This window comes from Chelonia mydas, chromosome 8, assembly GCF_015237465.2.
Source record: "Chelonia mydas isolate rCheMyd1 chromosome 8, rCheMyd1.pri.v2, whole genome shotgun sequence".
In the NCBI taxonomy this organism is placed as follows: Eukaryota; Metazoa; Chordata; order Testudines; family Cheloniidae; genus Chelonia; species Chelonia mydas.
Genome location: NC_057854.1, coordinates 11157370 through 11177214, shown reverse-complemented (window position 1 = coordinate 11177214; position 19845 = coordinate 11157370). Strand labels below are relative to the sequence as shown.

The 19845-nt window shown below is 41.9% G+C and overlaps 1 protein-coding gene across 1 annotated transcript; it reads right to left on the bottom strand.

The window, feature by feature from the left end:
- Nucleotides 1-207: 207 nt before the first annotated feature.
- Nucleotides 208-16184, bottom strand: LOC102944717 (leukocyte cell-derived chemotaxin-2-like). Its single transcript, XM_037907046.2, has 7 exons — nucleotides 16121-16184; nucleotides 14671-14767; nucleotides 13357-13505; nucleotides 12015-12170; nucleotides 2285-2381; nucleotides 950-1101; nucleotides 208-418 (listed from the first exon to the last, which is right to left on the bottom strand). The coding sequence occupies exons 1-7, from the start codon at nucleotides 16182-16184 to the stop codon at nucleotides 252-254; spliced, it is 882 nt and encodes a 293-aa protein (XP_037762974.1). The 3' UTR covers nucleotides 208-251.
- Between the last annotated feature and the right edge of the window lie 3661 nt (nucleotides 16185-19845).

The window sequence follows — 19845 nt, the reverse complement described above, 5'->3', positions numbered from 1 at the left end:
AGCTCATCACTGGGTATGTGCCCTGTTTCTTAAGTCTGCCCTGAGGTTGGTACATTCTTTGAGTCACTACAGGCCGTGTTACATACACTATGTACACTTTTACTCTGCTGTGTGCGCTAATGTCTTTTCCTTCCCATGGACGAAATTTTTAGGTAGATTTTCTATGGGGGGTAGGGAAAAAAAAACCTCACTTTTGGTTGCTCAGATTTTGTTTGGGATTTTGTACACTTACATTAAATGGAAGTTTCCATTTATAAGTTGCCAGTAGGATTTGAGTGGTCACAGTTCTGGATGCGAACATGAGATATTATATCAGGATACACACTCTGCATTGGCAGCATTACTCCAGTTTTAGATCCCTTCCTGATCCAGCCTCTGCTTCTCAACGGCCTGGTAAAGGCCAGTTTTATGCAAGAACCTTTAGGGGAGGGTAAAGGAAGAGTCAACGTTCTGATAGACATCAGATCCCCTTGGCTATGTCTACTCTGGCAGCATACATAAAATTAAGATTTTCAGGGTTGGTATTTTTGCGGGATGGCGGGAAAGATTTTTTCCCCCCCTTAAATTAACCATGGCATACTTCAAGCTCCTTGTTCTCATACTACTTTCCCCTTTCTACAAGGTTGTCCTTACTTTAGGTCCTCATTTTGTTCCGTCATCTAAGTGTGTGGAGAGCTATAGGAGGAAAGGGGTATATTCTGGTCCTGTTGATGGAGATGTTGAACTGTTTTAAGGGTGAATGAGTTGTACTTGGATTTGAATACAGGAACAGACAGTTCTGAGTGAAACATGGGCCTTGGCCTACTCTATAGTTATGCTTTGCTTAGCTTTTAACTTTTGTGTAGATCGTTCTTCTTCCATAGGTCTACAATTGCCTAGAAAGGTAAAATTATTTAATGACCAGTATTTAAAGTTTATCAAAGACTTTTATCTATGGTAGCTCAGTTACCTGTTTTTACTTCACTGAGTAAGATTCCATCATCAATGGCATTATTATTTCCAAAGGGTTTAGTGCATCTCACAATCAGGCCACTAAAAGGAGCATTCACTCCTGATCCGTCCTGGCATTTAACGATCACTGCTAGGTGCTTTCTGCCATTTCTGAAAATATGGACATATGTAAGTAATGACACTACTTATTGACATGTTCTCTAGCCATAAAGCCTGTTACCATGTACCAGGTAGATTCTTTAAAGCAAAATGGACTAGCCTTAGCTTATTTACACTTAAAATTTGTATTTCTGCAATGGAAGTAGAAAAGTTTGAAGTTTCAATCTAGGTTTAATTATTGCAAAACTCTCAACTGCTAAGCAGAGCTGGTCAAAAATGGATTTTATTATGAATTGTTTTTAAATGTTCCCTCAATTTTTGTGTGTGGCATTTTCCCAGCTTTCTAAACAAAAAAAAATAAACTCCTAAACTGAAATATTTTCCTCTGTCAAAACTGAAAAAAAAGCAAAACAAACAAACAAAAATCACACTTTGGAGATTTTGTTTCTCAGCGAAAATCCAGGAAAAAAAAAATCTATGAACAAAATGGAAATTTTCTTTCGCTTGTGTTAGGGGTGAGGCAAAGAAATCTTTCATTAAAAGAAACAAAAATATTTTATGGAAAGTTGACCATCTCGGCTGTTAGCACCATGAAATTAGAGATTTTAGCTGTCTGTCCACTCACATATGAAGCTAAAAAGAACACTTGAAGTGAGACCTTTCACTGGTGTAAATGCAATGAGGAGCTTAATTGAAGCTATCCTGATTTACACTGTCTGATCATCTCACCCATGAGCTGGGAGATTGAGGTGACTCAGCTGATTGGAAGTGAGATTACAGACCATATCATTTTTACTAACTGGTTCAGTTCTGCCCCAGATCTATAGCAACAGTCAACAGAAAAGGGAAATTATCTGGTGGTTCCAGATCAGATCCTACTGGGCAAGTGTCCGGTCCCTATCACAAAAATAAACTGAAGTGGCACTAAAGTAGTTTTGGGACAATTGTTTGACAGCCTCATCAATGAAAGCCAATGAATGAATGAGCTTGAAGACAACTTCTACTCCCATTCTACCAGATGAGGGTTACTACACATTGGAAGGACATTCACTCTGTTCTTCTTTAGTCAATTGCTTTGCAGTGTTGTTCTGACACTTCAAAAGCCTTAAATGCTTGGAAAAGACGGCTAAGCTTGCTGGTCTATTTTGTTCTCTATTAGCATTCTTATTATTTAAGCAACAATGAACAACCCCAAAAAGCCATTACCAAAAACCCTGTGTCCAAATTATACTACCTTGGAGCTCCATAATATCCACAGCCATACTTATCACAGCCCCTTATGCTGTTCCAAGGATTCCCATCGCAGATTTGTGCCCATTGTCCTGTAGCAACTTAGGAAGAAATGGAATGTACAAAAGTAAGTGCATTTTCTATTTTTGTACAGGACAGAATGTTGCATATTAAATTTTTTCTGTGCAAATAATTGATGAAAAATAAGAAATTGAAATTCATTAGTGATCTGTTAGTGTCACTTTCCAATACACATTGTGTGTCTTGCACAAAACAGTGGCTCTTTCTTTAACTTAGTGGAAGCAGATGTATTTGTCTTAAGTGGAATACACAGTTCAGAAGACAAGACTTTGATTTTTTTATTTATTTATTTTTTTTAGGTGTAAGAATAACTAATGACACCAACAAGTTTCTTTATAGACTCCTAAAAAGATTACCATGCTTCACTGTTGCCTCCTTAACTAACTTTTTATTGTTTTGTACAGCACTGGTACAATGGAATCCTGGTCCATTACTAAGGCTCCTAGCTGCTACCTCAGTACAAATAATTAACTTAGGCTAAGGGTCAGATGCCTTCAGTGGAAATGTATTGATGTTAATCAAGGATCTAAGGACCTGACTTAGCTCTGAAATAGAAGAGTATATAATGGGGGAGGCTATAGATGTTGGGTTTTCATCATGCTCACCTTCAGAGGAGTGCTTCACAAAACATTTTATGGCTGTTTGCTAGTTTTCAACCCTAGTTTTCACCATGAGGCTTTATCTGTGCTAGATTTTTCTTAAAATTTCCTACAGTTACTACTACTAATGGAAACAGCAAAAAAGCTACTGTAGACTGATCACTGGTCTTCCAACCATCCTGTTATCCAACTTTGCCAAGGGCAGCTCTAGCCACAGTGTGATTAAAATGCAATACAGCTATTGTTGAACCCCCCTGATTCTACTACTGGAATTTCTCGTGGGTTTGCTGTAGGAAATTTACAGAAAGACCTTGTGTGGACTAGGCTAGAGATTTTGGGCCTGATTCTGATTTCATTCTGGTTATAAATCAATTAAGTTAAACTGGAGTGAGATCAGAACTGGGTCATTTCTCTAAATCTCAAGAGTTTCTCAATGTGATTTTAATCTAACAGCGTAGCTATTATGTTGCATAGCTAATAACTTGGATGGTTGCATATACCTATATTCTTAGGTCTCAAAAACTAATTTAAATTCTTTAAATCACTTAGTGTGTCAAATCACTAACTCCATATCACTGACACATGTTTTTTATTTTCTCAGATTATAGATTTTTAAAACATTGTATTTTATATTAACCCTTCATAAAATAAATACTCCAGGATAGATTTCCCTACAAGAATATTTCGTTAATAGTAAACCTGATGCACTTCTACTACAAAGCCTGTTTTGAAATAAAAGCATCAAGAAAATGTATGACATAGTAATCTTAATTTACCAGCGGAAACCAAACCAGCAAAAACAATCAGTTTGAGTGTGAGCATTTTGCACCTGTTTCACCACAGTTCTCTATCAAATCAAAGTTATAATGTATAGTCTTTTTGCTATTTGTGTGTTCTACAAAGGCTGTTTGTCTTCCCAGCCAATCAGACTTGAGTAGAGTATCGAAACGATATAAAGCAGTATTCTCAGATTAGGCAATTAGGATGTTAGCAGAAAATACAACTGTTGAAAGTCAAGTGCAATAGTTACCTACTTGCCACATAAAATCAGACAAATGAAGCAGCCTGAGCTTTTGATCAGGGGCTGTAACTGTGCCAAGAGAGGTGGTAGAAAGGGGAGTGGAACTCAGAAAGTAGTGCCTATGCCCTGTGGGTTCATGAGAAATAGAAGAGTGGTGCAGTGGCTCTGGCATGTAAACTGTGTGGAGCATGGTGATATGGGACAATTACCTTTCCCCTCCATGTTCCCAGCTATTGTGCATTCTGTACACTGCAGTATGTGCAACAAGTCCACAAATTACAATGAACACAAACTGTCAGTTTGTAGCGAGAAATGTCACAAAAGTATATCTGTGCCTGGAGAAGCGATGGACCAGAAGTCATGGGCCTTCCATGGCAAAGGCGTTATTAGTCAGGATTGCACTTCAGGAATATTGGTGATTTCCTACCCGCTGTTCTGTAGGGGTGTAGGTCAATAGGTATTCCCTCAGCTATACTGGTGCTGAGTTATTTAAGCCTTTCATTGTGCTGCATACTTTGGCTATTAACATTCATGAAATTAGAGAGAGCCAGTGCAGTGCTTGGCCCATAGGGATCACCAACATTTGGTTTTTGGAGAGCAGGGCTCAAACTGCTGTTTTACCTCATTCTGTGGCAGCTATAATCTGCTGGTTGCTTTCAGAAGTAGCCCCAAATGGTATTTCACAGTCTGTCACTTTGTTGTTAGCTTCTCTGATAAACTGGCATTCTTTGATTCCCTAGTGCCAAGGATGTAGTGAAAGAGAATTAATGCATTGTGCTTTGAGCTTTATATAGTTATGAGATAAAGAAATGTACTGCATTTATTTGCAGCGTTGCGTCCATTTAGCAGTCACCTTTTGAAACCAACTGTAATTAGTAGCTGATGGAAAATTAAAAAGTCTTGTATTTTTATAATATACAGGAGCTCAAAAAATTCTCCACCGGTATGAGACAAAATGTATACAATGGCAGTCTAGTCACACTGAATGGACTAGCCTGACTTCATTGGCAATGAAGTCCACAATATGATCTACAATATTTAATCTTAGAGACAACCAAAGAGAAATGGGGTAGTGAGCTGGTTGCAGATCCTTAAAGTATTTAGGCCCCTAGCTCCCATAGATTTCAGTGGGAATCAGGTGCCTAAATTCATACCCATAGTTCAATGAAGGCAAATATAGTTGCTCAGCTTGCATAACAGAGGCGTGTGGAAGGCGTCTGGATACAGACTCTGAATGCGGTGCTCAGCTTCCTTACTAATTTAGGATCCTGAATCTCATTTTCAAAAGTGATTTAGGCAGTTAGGAGCCAAAATCCCATTGACAGTCTATTGGGATTGTCATGAAAATGGATAGTGTGAAGGCAGCTACTATCTTTAGTATTTATTTAGTAGGAACCAAATTGTTTAGTGAGTCATTTGTGTAGAAGGGTATGCATCCCCTTTGCACAGAGAGCATAATGTAGATTTCAGTTCTGTACCTGAAAAGTACGTTAGCTAACCGTAGAACAAGTAACTAGGGCTCAGTGTGCAATTGTGTCTGACCACTAGAATGAGTCTGTTGTTTCTGTTTTAGGTATTAGGATTTACTAGAAAGAGAAATAATGACAAACTACAAATAAACTAGATGTATTTAACTACAATACAGGACTTAGTAAGCTTTGTCTGAAAAGCTTGTATAGATTTACTAACAATTTCTTGTAGTTTCATTACAAACCAGCAGGCTGTGCTAGCTGATAGATTTGGTTGCAAGTCACTATTGGCAGTTCTGTAGCATGTATCTTCAAAGTATTTGGTTTTATAGTAACCTCACTGTTATCACACATGGATAAGCAGAAGACGAGGCCCTATTCTGTTTCCCAATACTGATTTAAAATGGCTTCATTTGGAACTTCGTTAACCTCTTTAGATTATACTTTCAGGGACTGAGCCCAAATATCCCTCTCAGTACGCAGACAACGCCCACGCCCACCCCACCCCGAGTTATCCTCTAGATGCAAAGCTAATGACTTGGCTGGCTGTATATACTCTAGTTTTCAGACCTATTAAGAGTAATTTAGAACAACCTTAACTTTGCAATTCTCATGGCATTTCTTTAAACAAGCACAATGAAAGTATGCAGCACAATGAACATAATATATTCAAAAAATATTTAATCATGCCAAATAGTTGATAAAATATATGCACATGGATGCTTTATGTTTTGTCAGTTAATAGGTCTTTTAAAATATTGTGTTTTACATTAACTCTTCATAAACTAAATATATCAGGATGGATTTTGCTGCAAGAATATTTAGCTGATATTCAAGCTTCTGCTAAAAAGTCTGTTAAACCCTCATGAAAATACATGAAATAGTGATCTTAACTTACCAATGGGAACCTAGCCAAAAAACAGTCAGTATGTGTGTGAACATTTTGCAGCTGTTCTACCAGAAATCTCTCTTAAAATCAGCATTATAATGTACGCTGTGTCTTTTGCTATTTGTGTTCTAGAAAGGTTTAATCTGTCTGCCTGTCCATTCACACATGAGTAGAGCTTTGAAACTATGTAAAGCAATTCTCAAATTAAGAAACTGGGATGTTAAGAGAAAATACAACTGTTGATATGACGAGTTGTGAAAGGAAAATGCAATAATAAGCCCCTTGCAACATGAAAAACAGACGGAGCTGGAACAAGGGCCTGAAAAATTGCACAGCTCTTGAGCATCTGCATTTGCGACATGTCCTCCCAGCTACAACAGATAGGATTAAAAAAGGTGCAAAAAAGGGAAGGGTACCAAGAATATAGTGCCTAAGCCCTGAGGATCTGCAAGAAGTAGAGCAGATGACTCACATCCAGTAAAATATCCTGGGTCTTTTATGCACAACCCATATGTCTCTCTTGCTTTGCTGCTCCTATACCCACTATTGCCTTCCCTTGATGTGTGTGCTCATTATAACCCTTCCAATGGGATCACAGAGAATGTAGCAGGCAAAGTTAAATGCTGGGTGGATTAGTATAAACTTGCACTTAAAAAGTCCCTAGATATTCCGCTGCTTTCAGAGGGAAAGTGCCATTATCCCGGGCTGCCAGGTGTTCTTCCTTTCCAGTGGTGCAGTGGCACTGACATGCATACTGTGTGGAGCAGCAGGTGGTGGCTGCCTGGTGATATCAGGTAATTAATTATATTTCCTCTTTCCAGTGCAGTGCTTGGAGCCTAGGGATCACCTCTGTGTGGTTGTTGGAAGAGCGGGGCTCGAGCTATTGTTCTAGATTGTTCCACGGCAGCAGCCATCTGCTTGTGGTTTTCAAAAAATAGCCCTAAATCATTTTTTTTCAGCCTGTCACTTTATTGTTAGCTTCTCTTTTTCATTTGCATTCGTGTTACGAGGGCAATAAAATAGATTGTTATTGGGCTTTCGTAGTTGTGGTATTAAGAAAGAAATGTGCTGTATTCATTTGCAGTGTTGTCTCTTTGTTTTCTTTTCTGAGACCAATTGTCATTAATAGCTGAGGGAAAATTACATATACTTGAAGCCACAACATTTTTAAAGAAAGACCTAATAAAAAATATCCTGCCTGTGTAACACCGACAGACCCAGTTGTTGGCGGGCAGGATTGAACCTGGGACCTCTGGAGCTTAGTGCATGAGCTTCTACTACGTGCACTAAAAACCCTACGGCTCCAAGAGAGAGATTAATGAGTCTGCTCTACAGCCTTAGCTAAGTGGTCTTGGTGCCACTAGATGGGACAGAACACCACACCCAGGAGGTGTGTGGGTTACATACTTACCCTAGCTGAGGAAGCATGTCCCAGGCTTCAGAGACTTCCCAGTTGAAATACTGGATGAGCCCCCACTTGTAACACCGACAGACCCAGTCGTCAGCGGGCAGGATCGTACCTGGGACCTCTGGAGCTTAGTGCATGAGTTAAAAGCCATATGGCTTTTAGCTAAGGCTACAAGAACAACGAGGAGTCCAGAGGCACCTTAAAGACTAACAGATTTATTTGGGCATAAGCTTTCATGGGTAAAAAACCCACTTCTTCAGATGCAGGGATGCCCAAATAAGTCTGTTAGTCTTTTAAGGTGCCACCGGACTCCTTGTTGTTTTTGTGGGTACAGACTAACACGGCTATCCCCTGATACTTAGCTAAGGCTGTAGCGCAGACTCATTAATCTCTCTTTAAGTGGTCTCGGTGCCACTAGATGGGACAGAACACCACACCCAGGAGGTGTGTGGGTTATCTGCATGAAACAAAACTGGCAGAATATCAATGTAGTTTCACTAAGTGGTCTAGTTTGACTTCGTTGGCAATGAAGTGCAAAATATGGTCTGTGCTGTTTTATCTTAGAGACCACCAAAGAGGGCAGTGGGGTAGTGAGATGGTGTAATGACGTTAGCTTATCATAAATAAAAGGAGTAGAAGAGGAGCATGTAAAGCATGCACACTAACTGGCACAGTTTTATTAGTTATAGGCTAGACATTCAGCTGGTCTATATTAGCATAGCTCAGGGGTCGGCAACCTTTTAGAAGCGGTGTGTCGAGTCTTCATTTATTCACTTTAATTTAAGGTTTCGTGTGCCAGTCATACGTGTTAAAGTTTTTAGAAGGTCTCTCTCTATAAGTCTATATATTATATAACTAAACTATTGTCGTATGTAAACAAGGTTTTCAAAATGTTTAAGAAGCTTCATTTAAAATTAAATTAAAATGCTGATCTTACACCGCCAGCCTGCTCAGCCCGGGGCCGGCCTGGGGTTCCGTTCACCTAGGCCAGCAGTGGGCTGAGTGGGGCCTGTGGCCGGGACTCCGGCTGGCAAGGGGCCGGCAGCCAGAACCCCAGACCGGCAGCGGGCTGAGTGGCTCAGCCCGCTGTCAGTCTGGGGTTTCGTCCACCAGTTCCTGCCAGTCAGGGTCCCGGCTCCCAGACCCGCTCAGCCCACTGCCGGTCTGGGGTCCCGGCCCTGTCCGCATAGAGTAGATACCTACTTTCTCCCTGGTTCTGGCCCATTCTCTTCCTCTCTCTGCACTGAGATGAGGGTGGGAGTGCACTGAGAACAGGTCTGGGGGTGAAGGGTCTGGCCAGGAGCTAGAATGAGGGAGGGGGCTCAGGGTTGGGGCAGGAGGTTTGGGTGTGGAGCGCTTACCTGGGCAGCTCCCATTTGGTGCGAGGGGTGCAGGTGGGAATGTGGGTGTGTGTGTGCAGGAGCTCTCGTTTGGTGGTGGGGGTGGGGATGTGGGGGGTGCAAGAGTCAGGGCATGGGGTGTGGGGGGGGCTGGGTATGTGGGGGGGGGTGCAGGAGTCAGGGCAGGGGGCTGGGGGTGTGTCAGGAGGGTGCCGGAGTCAGGGCTGGGGTTGTGGGGGGGGGTGCAGGGGTCAGGGCACGGGGCTGGGGTGTGTGGGGAGTGCAGGTGTGTGTGAGGAGGGGTCGGGGCAGAGGGCTGGGGGTGCGGGCTGGGGTGTGGGGGTGCTCCCAGCCCTCTGCCCTGAGCGGCTCACGGCAGGGGGCTGGAGGGGTATGCCCTGATTCCACCCCCTTCCCCAAGGTCCCCGGAGCAGAGAGCGCGCTGCGGCTCCGCTTTTCCCTTTCCCCCTCCGTAGCAAGGGCCGTCAGCTGATCGGCCGCAGGGAGGGAGAGGAGGAGGGGCAGGAACCCCACACACTGGGGGAAGAGGAGGGGGGAGGGGGAAGTTTGCCTGCCCTGCAAGGAGAGAATGGTGGGTGGAGAAGAGTGGGCCGGGCCGGGCCGGGCCGGATTTTTAATGGCACGTTGCTGTCCCCGGCAGACAGCAGCGTGCACGCGTGCCATAGGTTGCCAACCCCTGACATAGCTCATCAAAGTCACACCAGCCAATCTACACAACGTAATGTGACTAGAATGCCATCCTGCTGGTTTGATTTCAGCCCCGAGGAGAATTTTTTTTGAGATCCTTCTTTACATATGTGGATAGTCAGTAGATCAACACCAATTTACAGCACCTGAGGATCTGGCCAATGAAGTCCTTCTCCACAGCCATTCATAAGAGTTTACCTTATTCTTTACTAGATGCAACATAACTTCCAAGACCTACACATCCACTTCACTGAAGGTATTTGATTTGATTTCCTAGTAACAAGCCTCTAGTGCTTGTGAGGTTATTTAACAAATGACATCTTCTGTGGAGATTTAAACATTTTGAAGCGTGTATTGATTTTTACCTCATGATAGTAAGTCAAATGTGTTTAGTGTGGCACAGAAACTGATTCTGAGCACCACTTTTCCTCTGAGCTGTATTCAATGCTTTCCTAATCTGGTTTAAGAATTTTAAAAAAGGTGATTCCCATGAAAAGGGGTGTTGTGAAGGCTGCTTCTGCCTTGAGTAGTTACTCAATAGGAAACTTGTTATCTTTAGCAATAGATTTTATAGAAGGATTCAGTGCACCCATGCACAGACAGCACAGTGTAAATTTTCAATTCTGTACCTTTAAAAGTGAATTGGTTGAATTTAAAAAAAAAAATTAGGGCTCAATATTTAACCATGTGTTCAGCTACTAGAACAAGATTTAGTGATTTCTGTTTCCTATATTAGGATTTATTAGAATGATAAAATACAAAAGGAGAAACAATAAGAAAAAATAAAACTCAAAACCCAACAAAAATAAAACCAAACTAAATGAAATTTAACTCCAATATAGGACTAAATAAGCTGTGTTCAAAAAGCTTGGATAGTTACACCAATTGCTTGTATTGTGGTTTTCACTAAGAAACAGTAGTCTTCCCTAGTTGATCAGTTTTCCAGCCTCTAGATTTGGTCACAAGTCACTTTGAAGCTATAATTTGTTTTGGAATTGTAAGTATTTGGTTTTATTGGTTTTACTGTTGTTCTCGGGGAAGTATAATCAAAAGACAAAGCCCTATTCTGATGCAAATATTGATTGTAAACGGCTCCATCTGTTAGCTTGGGAAAATCACTTCGCCATTCTAGGCTGCATGTTCCCTATCTGTACAATGGAGATAATGAATGCACAAAGAAGGCTCAGGTGCTTTGAGATTGATGATGACAAGTAGAAAAGCATGTGTCAGAGCACTTTCTCTAATCTTTGCTGAGCTATTCAATGCAAGAGGTGGTTGTTGCTTCTCTAGAGCAGAAGAAATGAAAGAAACACACGGCAGTTTGACGGAAGCTGCTTGTAGCCTGGGAAAGAAGTCGGAGAACCTGTCGTTGATGTGGTATTGGTGTGTGTAGGCGGGGGATCACTTAGGAAGGGGTCAGCTAAAGGAAAAGGGAGGGGGCTGAGCGGGACAGGGCAGGAGAGGAGAGGTGGGATGACCAGATGTGGAGTGAAGGGAAGGTGAGGAGACTGTGAGTGTAATTGCAGCATGTGAAGACATACCTGACCTAGCCTTGATCTAATTAGGCGAAGGAAAATGCATCCTTTTAAAGCTCAGGGGAGAACCACTAGAATACACAGGATATAAATCCTGACTGCCTGGCTGGGGGTGTAAGTGATTTTTATGGGCTACTCTATAAACTTCAGTTACAATGAAAAGATAATAGAAATATTATCTTTTTGTTCGCATGATGGATAAACTGTTCCCTTAGACCCTACAAATCTCTCTGCCTTTCAACGGAATAAAGAGGTCGTCCTGCGTCTCTTATTACCTGGACTCATTTAGAAATGCAAAAAGAGAGAGCACTTCTCTTCTTAAAGAGTTCATACCAAAAGTCCGTGCATATAATGAAGCAATTGTAGTTTAGGTATTAGACAAAGATACAACATTAATACAAGTATTCATATCAAAAAAGGTTGCAATGGACAGGTTGGTATTTCTGGCGTAGTTTATTGCAGAGCATGAGATTATAGTGACATAAGCACCAGCATGCCAAACTGATAGACACATGGCTACTGTGACTGACACATACATTTCTATTTTGCTGTATGTCTAAAACATCTTTTTGTTTCCCATGCACTGTACTTTTGTAATGTAGCCTGTCTCGGGAGGTGGGGAAGTAATTTTATTTGGGATTTTGTACATTTCCATTTCATGTACATTTCCGTTTTATAAATTGCGAGAGGGGTTTGACTGCTCACGGTTCTGGACCTGAACATGAGATATCATACCAGGATACACACTTTGCATTGGCAGCATTACTCCAAGTTTTTGCCCCTTTGTGATCCAAACTCTGTATGTAACCAGCCTGATGTAGAACATATATGTGCAGAAACCTAGAGGGGAGCAGAGGAAAAACAAAAAGATTTAGGGAGGGTAAAGAAAACATCAAAGTTGATCATCATCTGATCTCCTTGGCTGGTTGTACTATGGCAATTTGAGGATTGTCTTCCAGTCTCATACTGCCACTGATGCTGGCAGCACTACTGCAGTCTGGCCAACAGCATTCATGAAATTGGGATTAGCGGGGCAATTTGAGGAGGGAGAAAAGGTGAAGATTTTTTTCTTATGAACCCAAACTACAGTATATTTCAAGCTTCCTGTTTTCATGCTCCTCCCCCTGCGCTATTTTTTCCTCTGTGTTTTCCTCACTTTAGATCAGGGGTCTCAAACACACGGCCCACGGAGTTATTTGCTACAGCCCGCCAAGCTCCCCGCACCCCCCTCCAACCCCCTGGAGTTATTTCCTGCAGCTGCCAAGTTCCCCTCACCTGCTGTCCCCCCTCCCCCACCAGCGCACCATGTCCCTGCTCCTCTGCCTACCTCCAGGCGCTTCCTGCCACCAAACAGCTGTTTGGTGGTGCTTAGCACTTTCCAGGAGGGAGTGGGGAGGAGCGGGGAGCCGTGCACTCAGGGGAGGAGGCAGAGAAGAGGAGGGGCGGGGATTTGGGGAAGGGGTTGGAATAGGAGGAGGGAAGGGGTGGAGTTGGGGTGGGGACTTTGGCGAAGGGGTTGGAATGGGGGCGGGGAAGGGGTGGGAAGAGGTGGGGCAGGGCCTCATGGAAGGGGTGGAGTGCGGGTGGGGCTGAGGCAGTGGGGGGCTTTTGTACCTTTATATGAAAAGGTGTCAGTGATGCGGCCCTTGGGCCAATGTACTAGTCCTCACGTGGCCCTTGTGGTGATTTGAATTTGAGATCCCTGCTTTAGATCCTCATTGTTCTCCCATTATTTAAGTGGGTGGAGAGCTATGGAGGAAAAGGAGTGTTTTGCTGGTTCTGTTGATGGAGAACGTGGCCTGTTACATTTTTAAGGGTGAATGAATTGTACTTGGATTTTAATACAGGACCAGACCCTTTTAAGTGAAACACAAGCCTTGGCCTACTCAATACAGTTGTTTTGCTTAAATTCATTTAGATTGTGCTTCTTCCATAGCTCTCCAGTTGGTTAAGAATGGAAGGTGAATGTATTTAATGACTAATATTTAAAGTTGATCAAAGATTTAGATATGATCGCTTCAGTTACCTGATCCACGGAGGAAGAGGCCATTATTAATAGCATTATTCTTTCTATAAGCATTAACTGGTCCCCCAATAATGCCACTAAAATGTGCATACACTGTTGATCTGTCTCTGCATATTACGTCCATCCCCAGGTGCTTTCTTCCTCCAAGTCTGAAAATGTGTAAATGTGCAAGTAATGAGACAATGCTGATTTATGTATTCATTAGCCTTAAAACCTGATACTGGATACACCATGTAGATCAGCGGTTCTCAATGTTTCTTTTTTTCATGGATCACTTGAAAATTGCTGAGGGTCTCGGCGGACCACTCAATGATCTTTCCAAATTTTGTTTGTACCGTTAGCTAACTATTGTAAAGTGCTTTGGAGAAAAGCACTATATTTAAAAAACACCTTAATAATAATTGGGTTTTTTTGTTCTACAAATAAAAGCACACAACTCATATTTTAATATCAGTAGTCTTACCTTTCTAATGCGATGGATGTGCCCTCTCTCCCCTGCCATGGCAGCCCCCGAGTTGGGGCTGGGAAGGGGTGAGGTCTCTCCCTCTCTCCCCCACTGCAGCAACCAGAGATCTGAGGCTGGGAAGGAGGCTCATCTCTCCCCGGCAGCCGCAGCCCTGGAGCTGGAGAAAGTCACCTCTTTCTCTGGCCGCCACAGCCCTGCATGTCCCAAATTCCCCCCCACCCCCTCTTCTCACCCCACTGCCCCCTCCCACCTGCCCCATATTCACCTCAAGGCCAGCACCTCACCTTAAATGTGCGTCTTCTCCAGGATCCAGGCACCTAATTAGTGGAGCCACGCCTGTGTGACTCCGCTAATTAGGTGGGTGACCCTTCACTCTCTTGTGTGCAGCTGCCCAGGCATGCACCTTAGAGGGAACTATCCGTGGACCACCTGAGTGCAGCTCAGTTTGAGAACATCTGATGTAGATTATTAAAGCAACACAGGGGCTATGGCTACCATTGTTAGCTTAGTTGTGTTTCGGATTTGTATTTTCTGCAATGGAGACAGAAGGGTTTGAGGTTCCAGTCCAGTTGTAATAATTGCAAATCTCTCTCCATTCTTAATCAGAGCTCTCCCGTTCTCCGTGTGATTCTATCATATGAGGGATTAATGCACATTGGAAGGATGTTGCCATGGTTCATGTTCAGCAAATTGTTTAGCAGTGGTGTCCTTCTGACACACTTCACAAGCCCTGAGTGCTATAAATGATGGCTAAACTCAGAAGTTTTTGTTCTTAGTCAACATTTCATTATTTTAGCGACAAACAAAACATCCCGTTCCTCACAAAAAAAGGGCTCTCAGCATACCACCTCGGAGCTCCATAATGTCCACAGCCATGTCTGTCACAGTCCCTTATACTGTTGCTGGGATTCCTAGCATATATCTGTCCCCATGGTCCTGCAGCAACTTGAAAAGAAATGGAATATACAAAAGTGAAGCAAATTTTCTAGCCTTAAACATGACGGAAATGTTTATATAAAATGTTTGCTGTGCAACTAATGAAGCTAATCTAGGTGGATGCTAGAATTTTATTAGAAATCTGTGTTCCAATACACGTTGCGTGTGTGACTCTCTCAAACTAATGGCTCTGCATTTCTTTAATATAAGTAGAATGGCTGGTTTTTAGTTTTAAGTAGAATACACTGTTCAGAAGAAAAGATTATGATATTTTTTTGTGTGATAGGAGTAACTGATCCTACCAACAAGTTTTCCTGACAGAACTCTAAAAGGATGCTACGGCAATCCAAATACCGTACCGTAAGTGAGGCTAAGGATCAGACACTACCTTCCACCTTCAATGCAAATTTATTGATAACAGTTGAGGATTTGAGGGCATTATTTCACTCTGAAGTAGAAGAATGTACACATATGAGGTCATAAGACACCATGGATGTTGGCTTTCTATTATGCTGCCCTATTCAGATGTCAGCTTATATCACCGTTGGAGTCAGAAAACAAAAGAATAGTTTTCTGTAGCTGCATGTTGAGAATTTGCCAAAGCGCAGCATGAAAGTTCAGATAAATAACTTTTCTGCTTTTCCAGCTTTACTAGCCCTGACTCTCAACACAGTTGACCCCCGGAACTGGGGATTTGCAGCTTGCAAGAGTTTCATTAATGCTAGGTGAGAAGTAAGCAGCTCCAAGTCCCTACTTCTATACAGCCTTCATCTAAACTCCCCTGGAGCCCATTCATGGACTTCAATGGACTCTAGATCAGGTTCTGTGCCAGGCCAAAAAGAAAAGTAAGTTTCTTGAGTTTATTGAGGAAAAGTGAACCTGTTGCCTCCTTCGCTTGTTTGTGTGTGTTGATAGAGGGAAAATTATCAGAGTGGTGTGAATTTGACAGACATGTAGGAGCAGAGCCCTCTGTTCCTACAAAATCTCTTTATCTAGAAAAGATCTATATTCGTTGGTAGATACTCATATCAGTAGTGGTGTTTCCATTGCTATTATACAGGCCTTACTCAGCTGTCTGTTTAGAGATGGAAAACCCAGAACCCATAACTCGGAAGATTATGGAGAGTAAGAGATGCATTCCTCAGAGTACTTTGCTCTCCCTTTCCCTGGTTGGTTTCTTCAGTAGGATTATCTGTACAGAAGACATTGCCTGTGTGTGCGAGCTGGTGTCAGCTGCACCCAGCACCATGTTCCAAAGCTGGGCATTCAGAGAACTGGTGCAGCTCTAAACAGTAACAGCAGCCTCAGAAGTTCAACTTCAGTGGGAGGTAGGATGACTGGTTGACAGACTGGAATCAATACATGCTAAACTTGTAAGAGCAAGTCCCAGTATTATGTTGAACTCCAGCAAAGGTTTCTTTTCCATGTGTACTATGTTAATTTGGGGGGAGGAAGAGCTACTCAACCTGCTGCAGTCTGAATGTAGCATATAAATCTACATGCAATATAAACAGGAGTTGTTACACTTTCATAGCATCTGGATAGTGAAATATTATATTATATTATAGAACTTGAAATATGTTTGTTTGTTTTTCTAGCTAGAATAAGAATTTTCTTACATTGGAAATACAGTCCTTAGAACAAACCTTTGACTGCTTCACCAAACCTTCTTTGTCTCTGGTTTCTCCCAGCCCCAGTTTTCAAAAAAAGAGGCTCCATCCGTGCTAGATTTCTCTTTATGTTTCCCATAGTTATTTCCACTAGTGGTAGGAACAGCAGACCAAATAGTGTAGACCGGTCACTGATGCCTTTTCCATTCTATTATCTAATTCACCCAGGGTGGATCCAGATGACAGGATGGTTACAATGGCTATAGCAGCTGTTGTCTGGTTTAAACTCTCATCCCCCCAGAGTCTAACACTGATGCAGCTGCCACAATAGAATCAACTCTATGAAGTCTTAAGAAGAAAAAGCCTAGTGCAGACAAGGTAGAGACTCTGGGTCCGATTCTGATCTCATGCTGGTTGTAATACGTGAAATTACACTGGTGTAAGGGAGGTCAGAATTAGGTCATATCTCTCCAAACCTTGAAGATTAAATGCTCAATGTGACTTGTTGCTGTACAGTAGCACTTGGATTACAAAGTCACCTAGAAACCAAGCAAAGTTAGTAATTTGCTTGGTTGTATATACTCTCATTTTCAGACCTCTAAAGAGTAATTTAAAACCACCTTTACTTTGCAGTTTTCATGGCATTTCTTTAAATCACGTAGTGAGTTATAGTAGTCACACCAAATAGTTGATAAAATAGATGCATATGGATGCTTTTATATATTGTCAGTTGATAGTTCATGAGAATATGATATGTTCCATTAACTCTTCAAAAACTAAATACATCAGGATGGATTCTGATGCAAGAATATTTAGCTGATATTGAATCTTCTGCTAAAAAGTCTGTTAGAAAAAGAGCTCAAGACAAGGCATGAAATAGTAATCTTAACTTGCCAATGGAAACCAAGACAACAAAAACAATCACTTTGAGTGGGAACACGTTACAGCCGTTTCACCAGAGTTCTCTGCCCGAGTTGAAGTTATAATGTACGGTATCTCTTTGCTATTGATGTGTTCTGGAAAGTCTTAGTCTTTCTTGTAGGATTTATACAAGGTTTATGCACTTGGCAACATTCAGGGCACACCCAGAGTGTTGTGCTGGAGTAGTGCACACACTGCTCCATCCAAGGGCATCAACCTTGGAATCTCGCCAAGATGACATGAACCGGGGGAAGCCTCCCAGGACTGGGCTCAAGGCCCGAGAGCAAGGAATGCGGTAGATAGAAATTGGTAAATAAGAATGTTAAACAAAGCCAGTGTATTCCTTTTATCTGTTGGAGAATGTAATGCGCGGGGGGAGAGAGAGAATAAAGGGGAAGGTGGAAAGCTGACAGGCAGAAGCCTGTTAGCAGAGACCAGCCTGCTTGCTTGCTAAAAGCTGTGTTCCGTCTTGTCATTGAACCGCCACACTTTCTGCCTAGCAAATCAGAGTTTAGAACTACAGAGGGCAGTATTCCCAGATTAGGCAACTGGGATGTTAAGAAAAAAGATAACCGTTGGTATGTCCAGTTGTGAAATGTAATAATTAGCCCCTTGCCACATAAAAACAAATGGAAATTGAACAACAGCCTGAAAAATTGCATAGCTCTTGAGCAGCTACAGTTGTGACATGTCCTCCCAGCTACGTTTGATGAGACCAAGAGAAGTGCAGAAAAGGGAAGGGTACCAAGAACACATTGCCTAGGCTCTGTGGATCCATCAGAAGTAGAGCAGATGAGCCAAACCTTGGGTCTTTTATGCATAACCTATGTGTCTCTCTTACTTTGCAGCTCCTATACCCACTATTTCCTTCTCTTTATGTGTCTGCTCATTATAACCCTTCCAGTGGGATCACAGAGAATGTAGCAGGCAATGTTAAATGCTGGGTGGATTCGTATAAACTTGCACTTAAAAATTCCATAGATATTCTGCTGCTTTCAGAGGGAAAGTGCCATTATCCCAGCCTGCCAGGTGTTCTTCCTTTCCAGTGGTGACATTTATACTGTGTGGAGCAGCAGGTGGTGGCTGCATGGTGATATCAGGTAATTAATTCCCTTTCTCCTTTCCCAATGCACTTCTTGAAGCCTAGGGATCACCAAATGTGGTTGTTTGAAGAGCAGGGCTCAAGCTATTGGTCTACCTTATTCCATGGCAGCAGTTATTAGCTGGTGGTTTTGAAAAATAGCCCTAAACAAATTTTTTTCACAATCTGTCACTTTATTGTTAGCTTCTCTGATAGAATCAAAGAATTTGAGGTTTTTTCCATTTACGTTCTTCTCATTAGGGCAATAAAATAGTTTATTCTTGAAGTTTGTGTAATTATGAGATTGAGAAAGAAATGTTCTGTATTCATTTGCAGTGTTGTCTCTTTCTCTGTGCAAGAGTATTTCCTAGCTGGCTCTTTAGGACAGGTTTCTATATCCTTTGTGCTTCCAGGACTGTGCAAATGGCCAAGGATCTAGACCAGCATTATTAATTGCATTATCTCTTTGCTAGATGCTGTAAATGTAGGTAAAAGGACAAGGTCCCTGCCTCTGAGAGGTTGTAGTTTAACAGACAACATAATTAGTGATGGGAAAGGGAGCACTGAAAAACTGTGCAACTGAATGAAAATGTTAAATACACTTGTCTTGTAGCTGAATGTTGAGGTGGCTATGGTAAATGTGTATGCATACGATGAAGTGAGCTGTAGCTCACGAAAGCTTATGGTCAAATAAATTGGTTAGTCTCTAAGGTGCCACAAGTACTCCTTTTCTTTTTGTGAATACAGACTAACACGGCTGTTACTCTGAAACCTATGGTAAATGTGACTGTTCTTTGACCATGGGTAAGTGTGTGACTCTAACAGTAACAAACTCTGTAACATCACTTAAAAACAAAAGTTGGTGGGGCTCGAATACTAAATTTGTTCAACTGTGGAAGATGTTTCTTAACCCCAGATCACAGGTGAAATTTGCAAACATGAAATTTAAACTGTAGTCTTGTATATCATCACCAGTTAAAAATCTGTAGGCCAGATTCTGACCTGAGTTGCAAAGATACAACCCATGGTCACCAGATTATGCCTCAGTAATACTTGTCCTGTCCTTATTCAGTTCTGTTAGTGGCTTTTTATAAGTATGAGTGAATGAAACTTAGTAAACAGTTCTGTTGGTACACAAGCGGGCTAGAATTCAGTTCAGTCTCTTATAGTGGTAGCTGTCAGTCTAGGGCTAACAGGAGTAAAAAGCCCGGGGGGAATTATCACTGAAATAAGCAGTTCTGAAGAAGCCAAGGGAGCAGAATTGTGAAGTAAGAAGGTTGCGTATTTACTTAGCCACTTTTCAAAGTAGAATTTCATTTTATATTTTGCACTAAATTTTATCATGAAGAGATTTATTTGACAGCAGTTAATAGTTGATGACACCCCTAATTGTTGTAAAGCTGAGAACTATTGACCTCATTGAAACCTCCAGAAACAACCCTTCATAGTTTTGAGGCATTTCTTAATTTTATTTT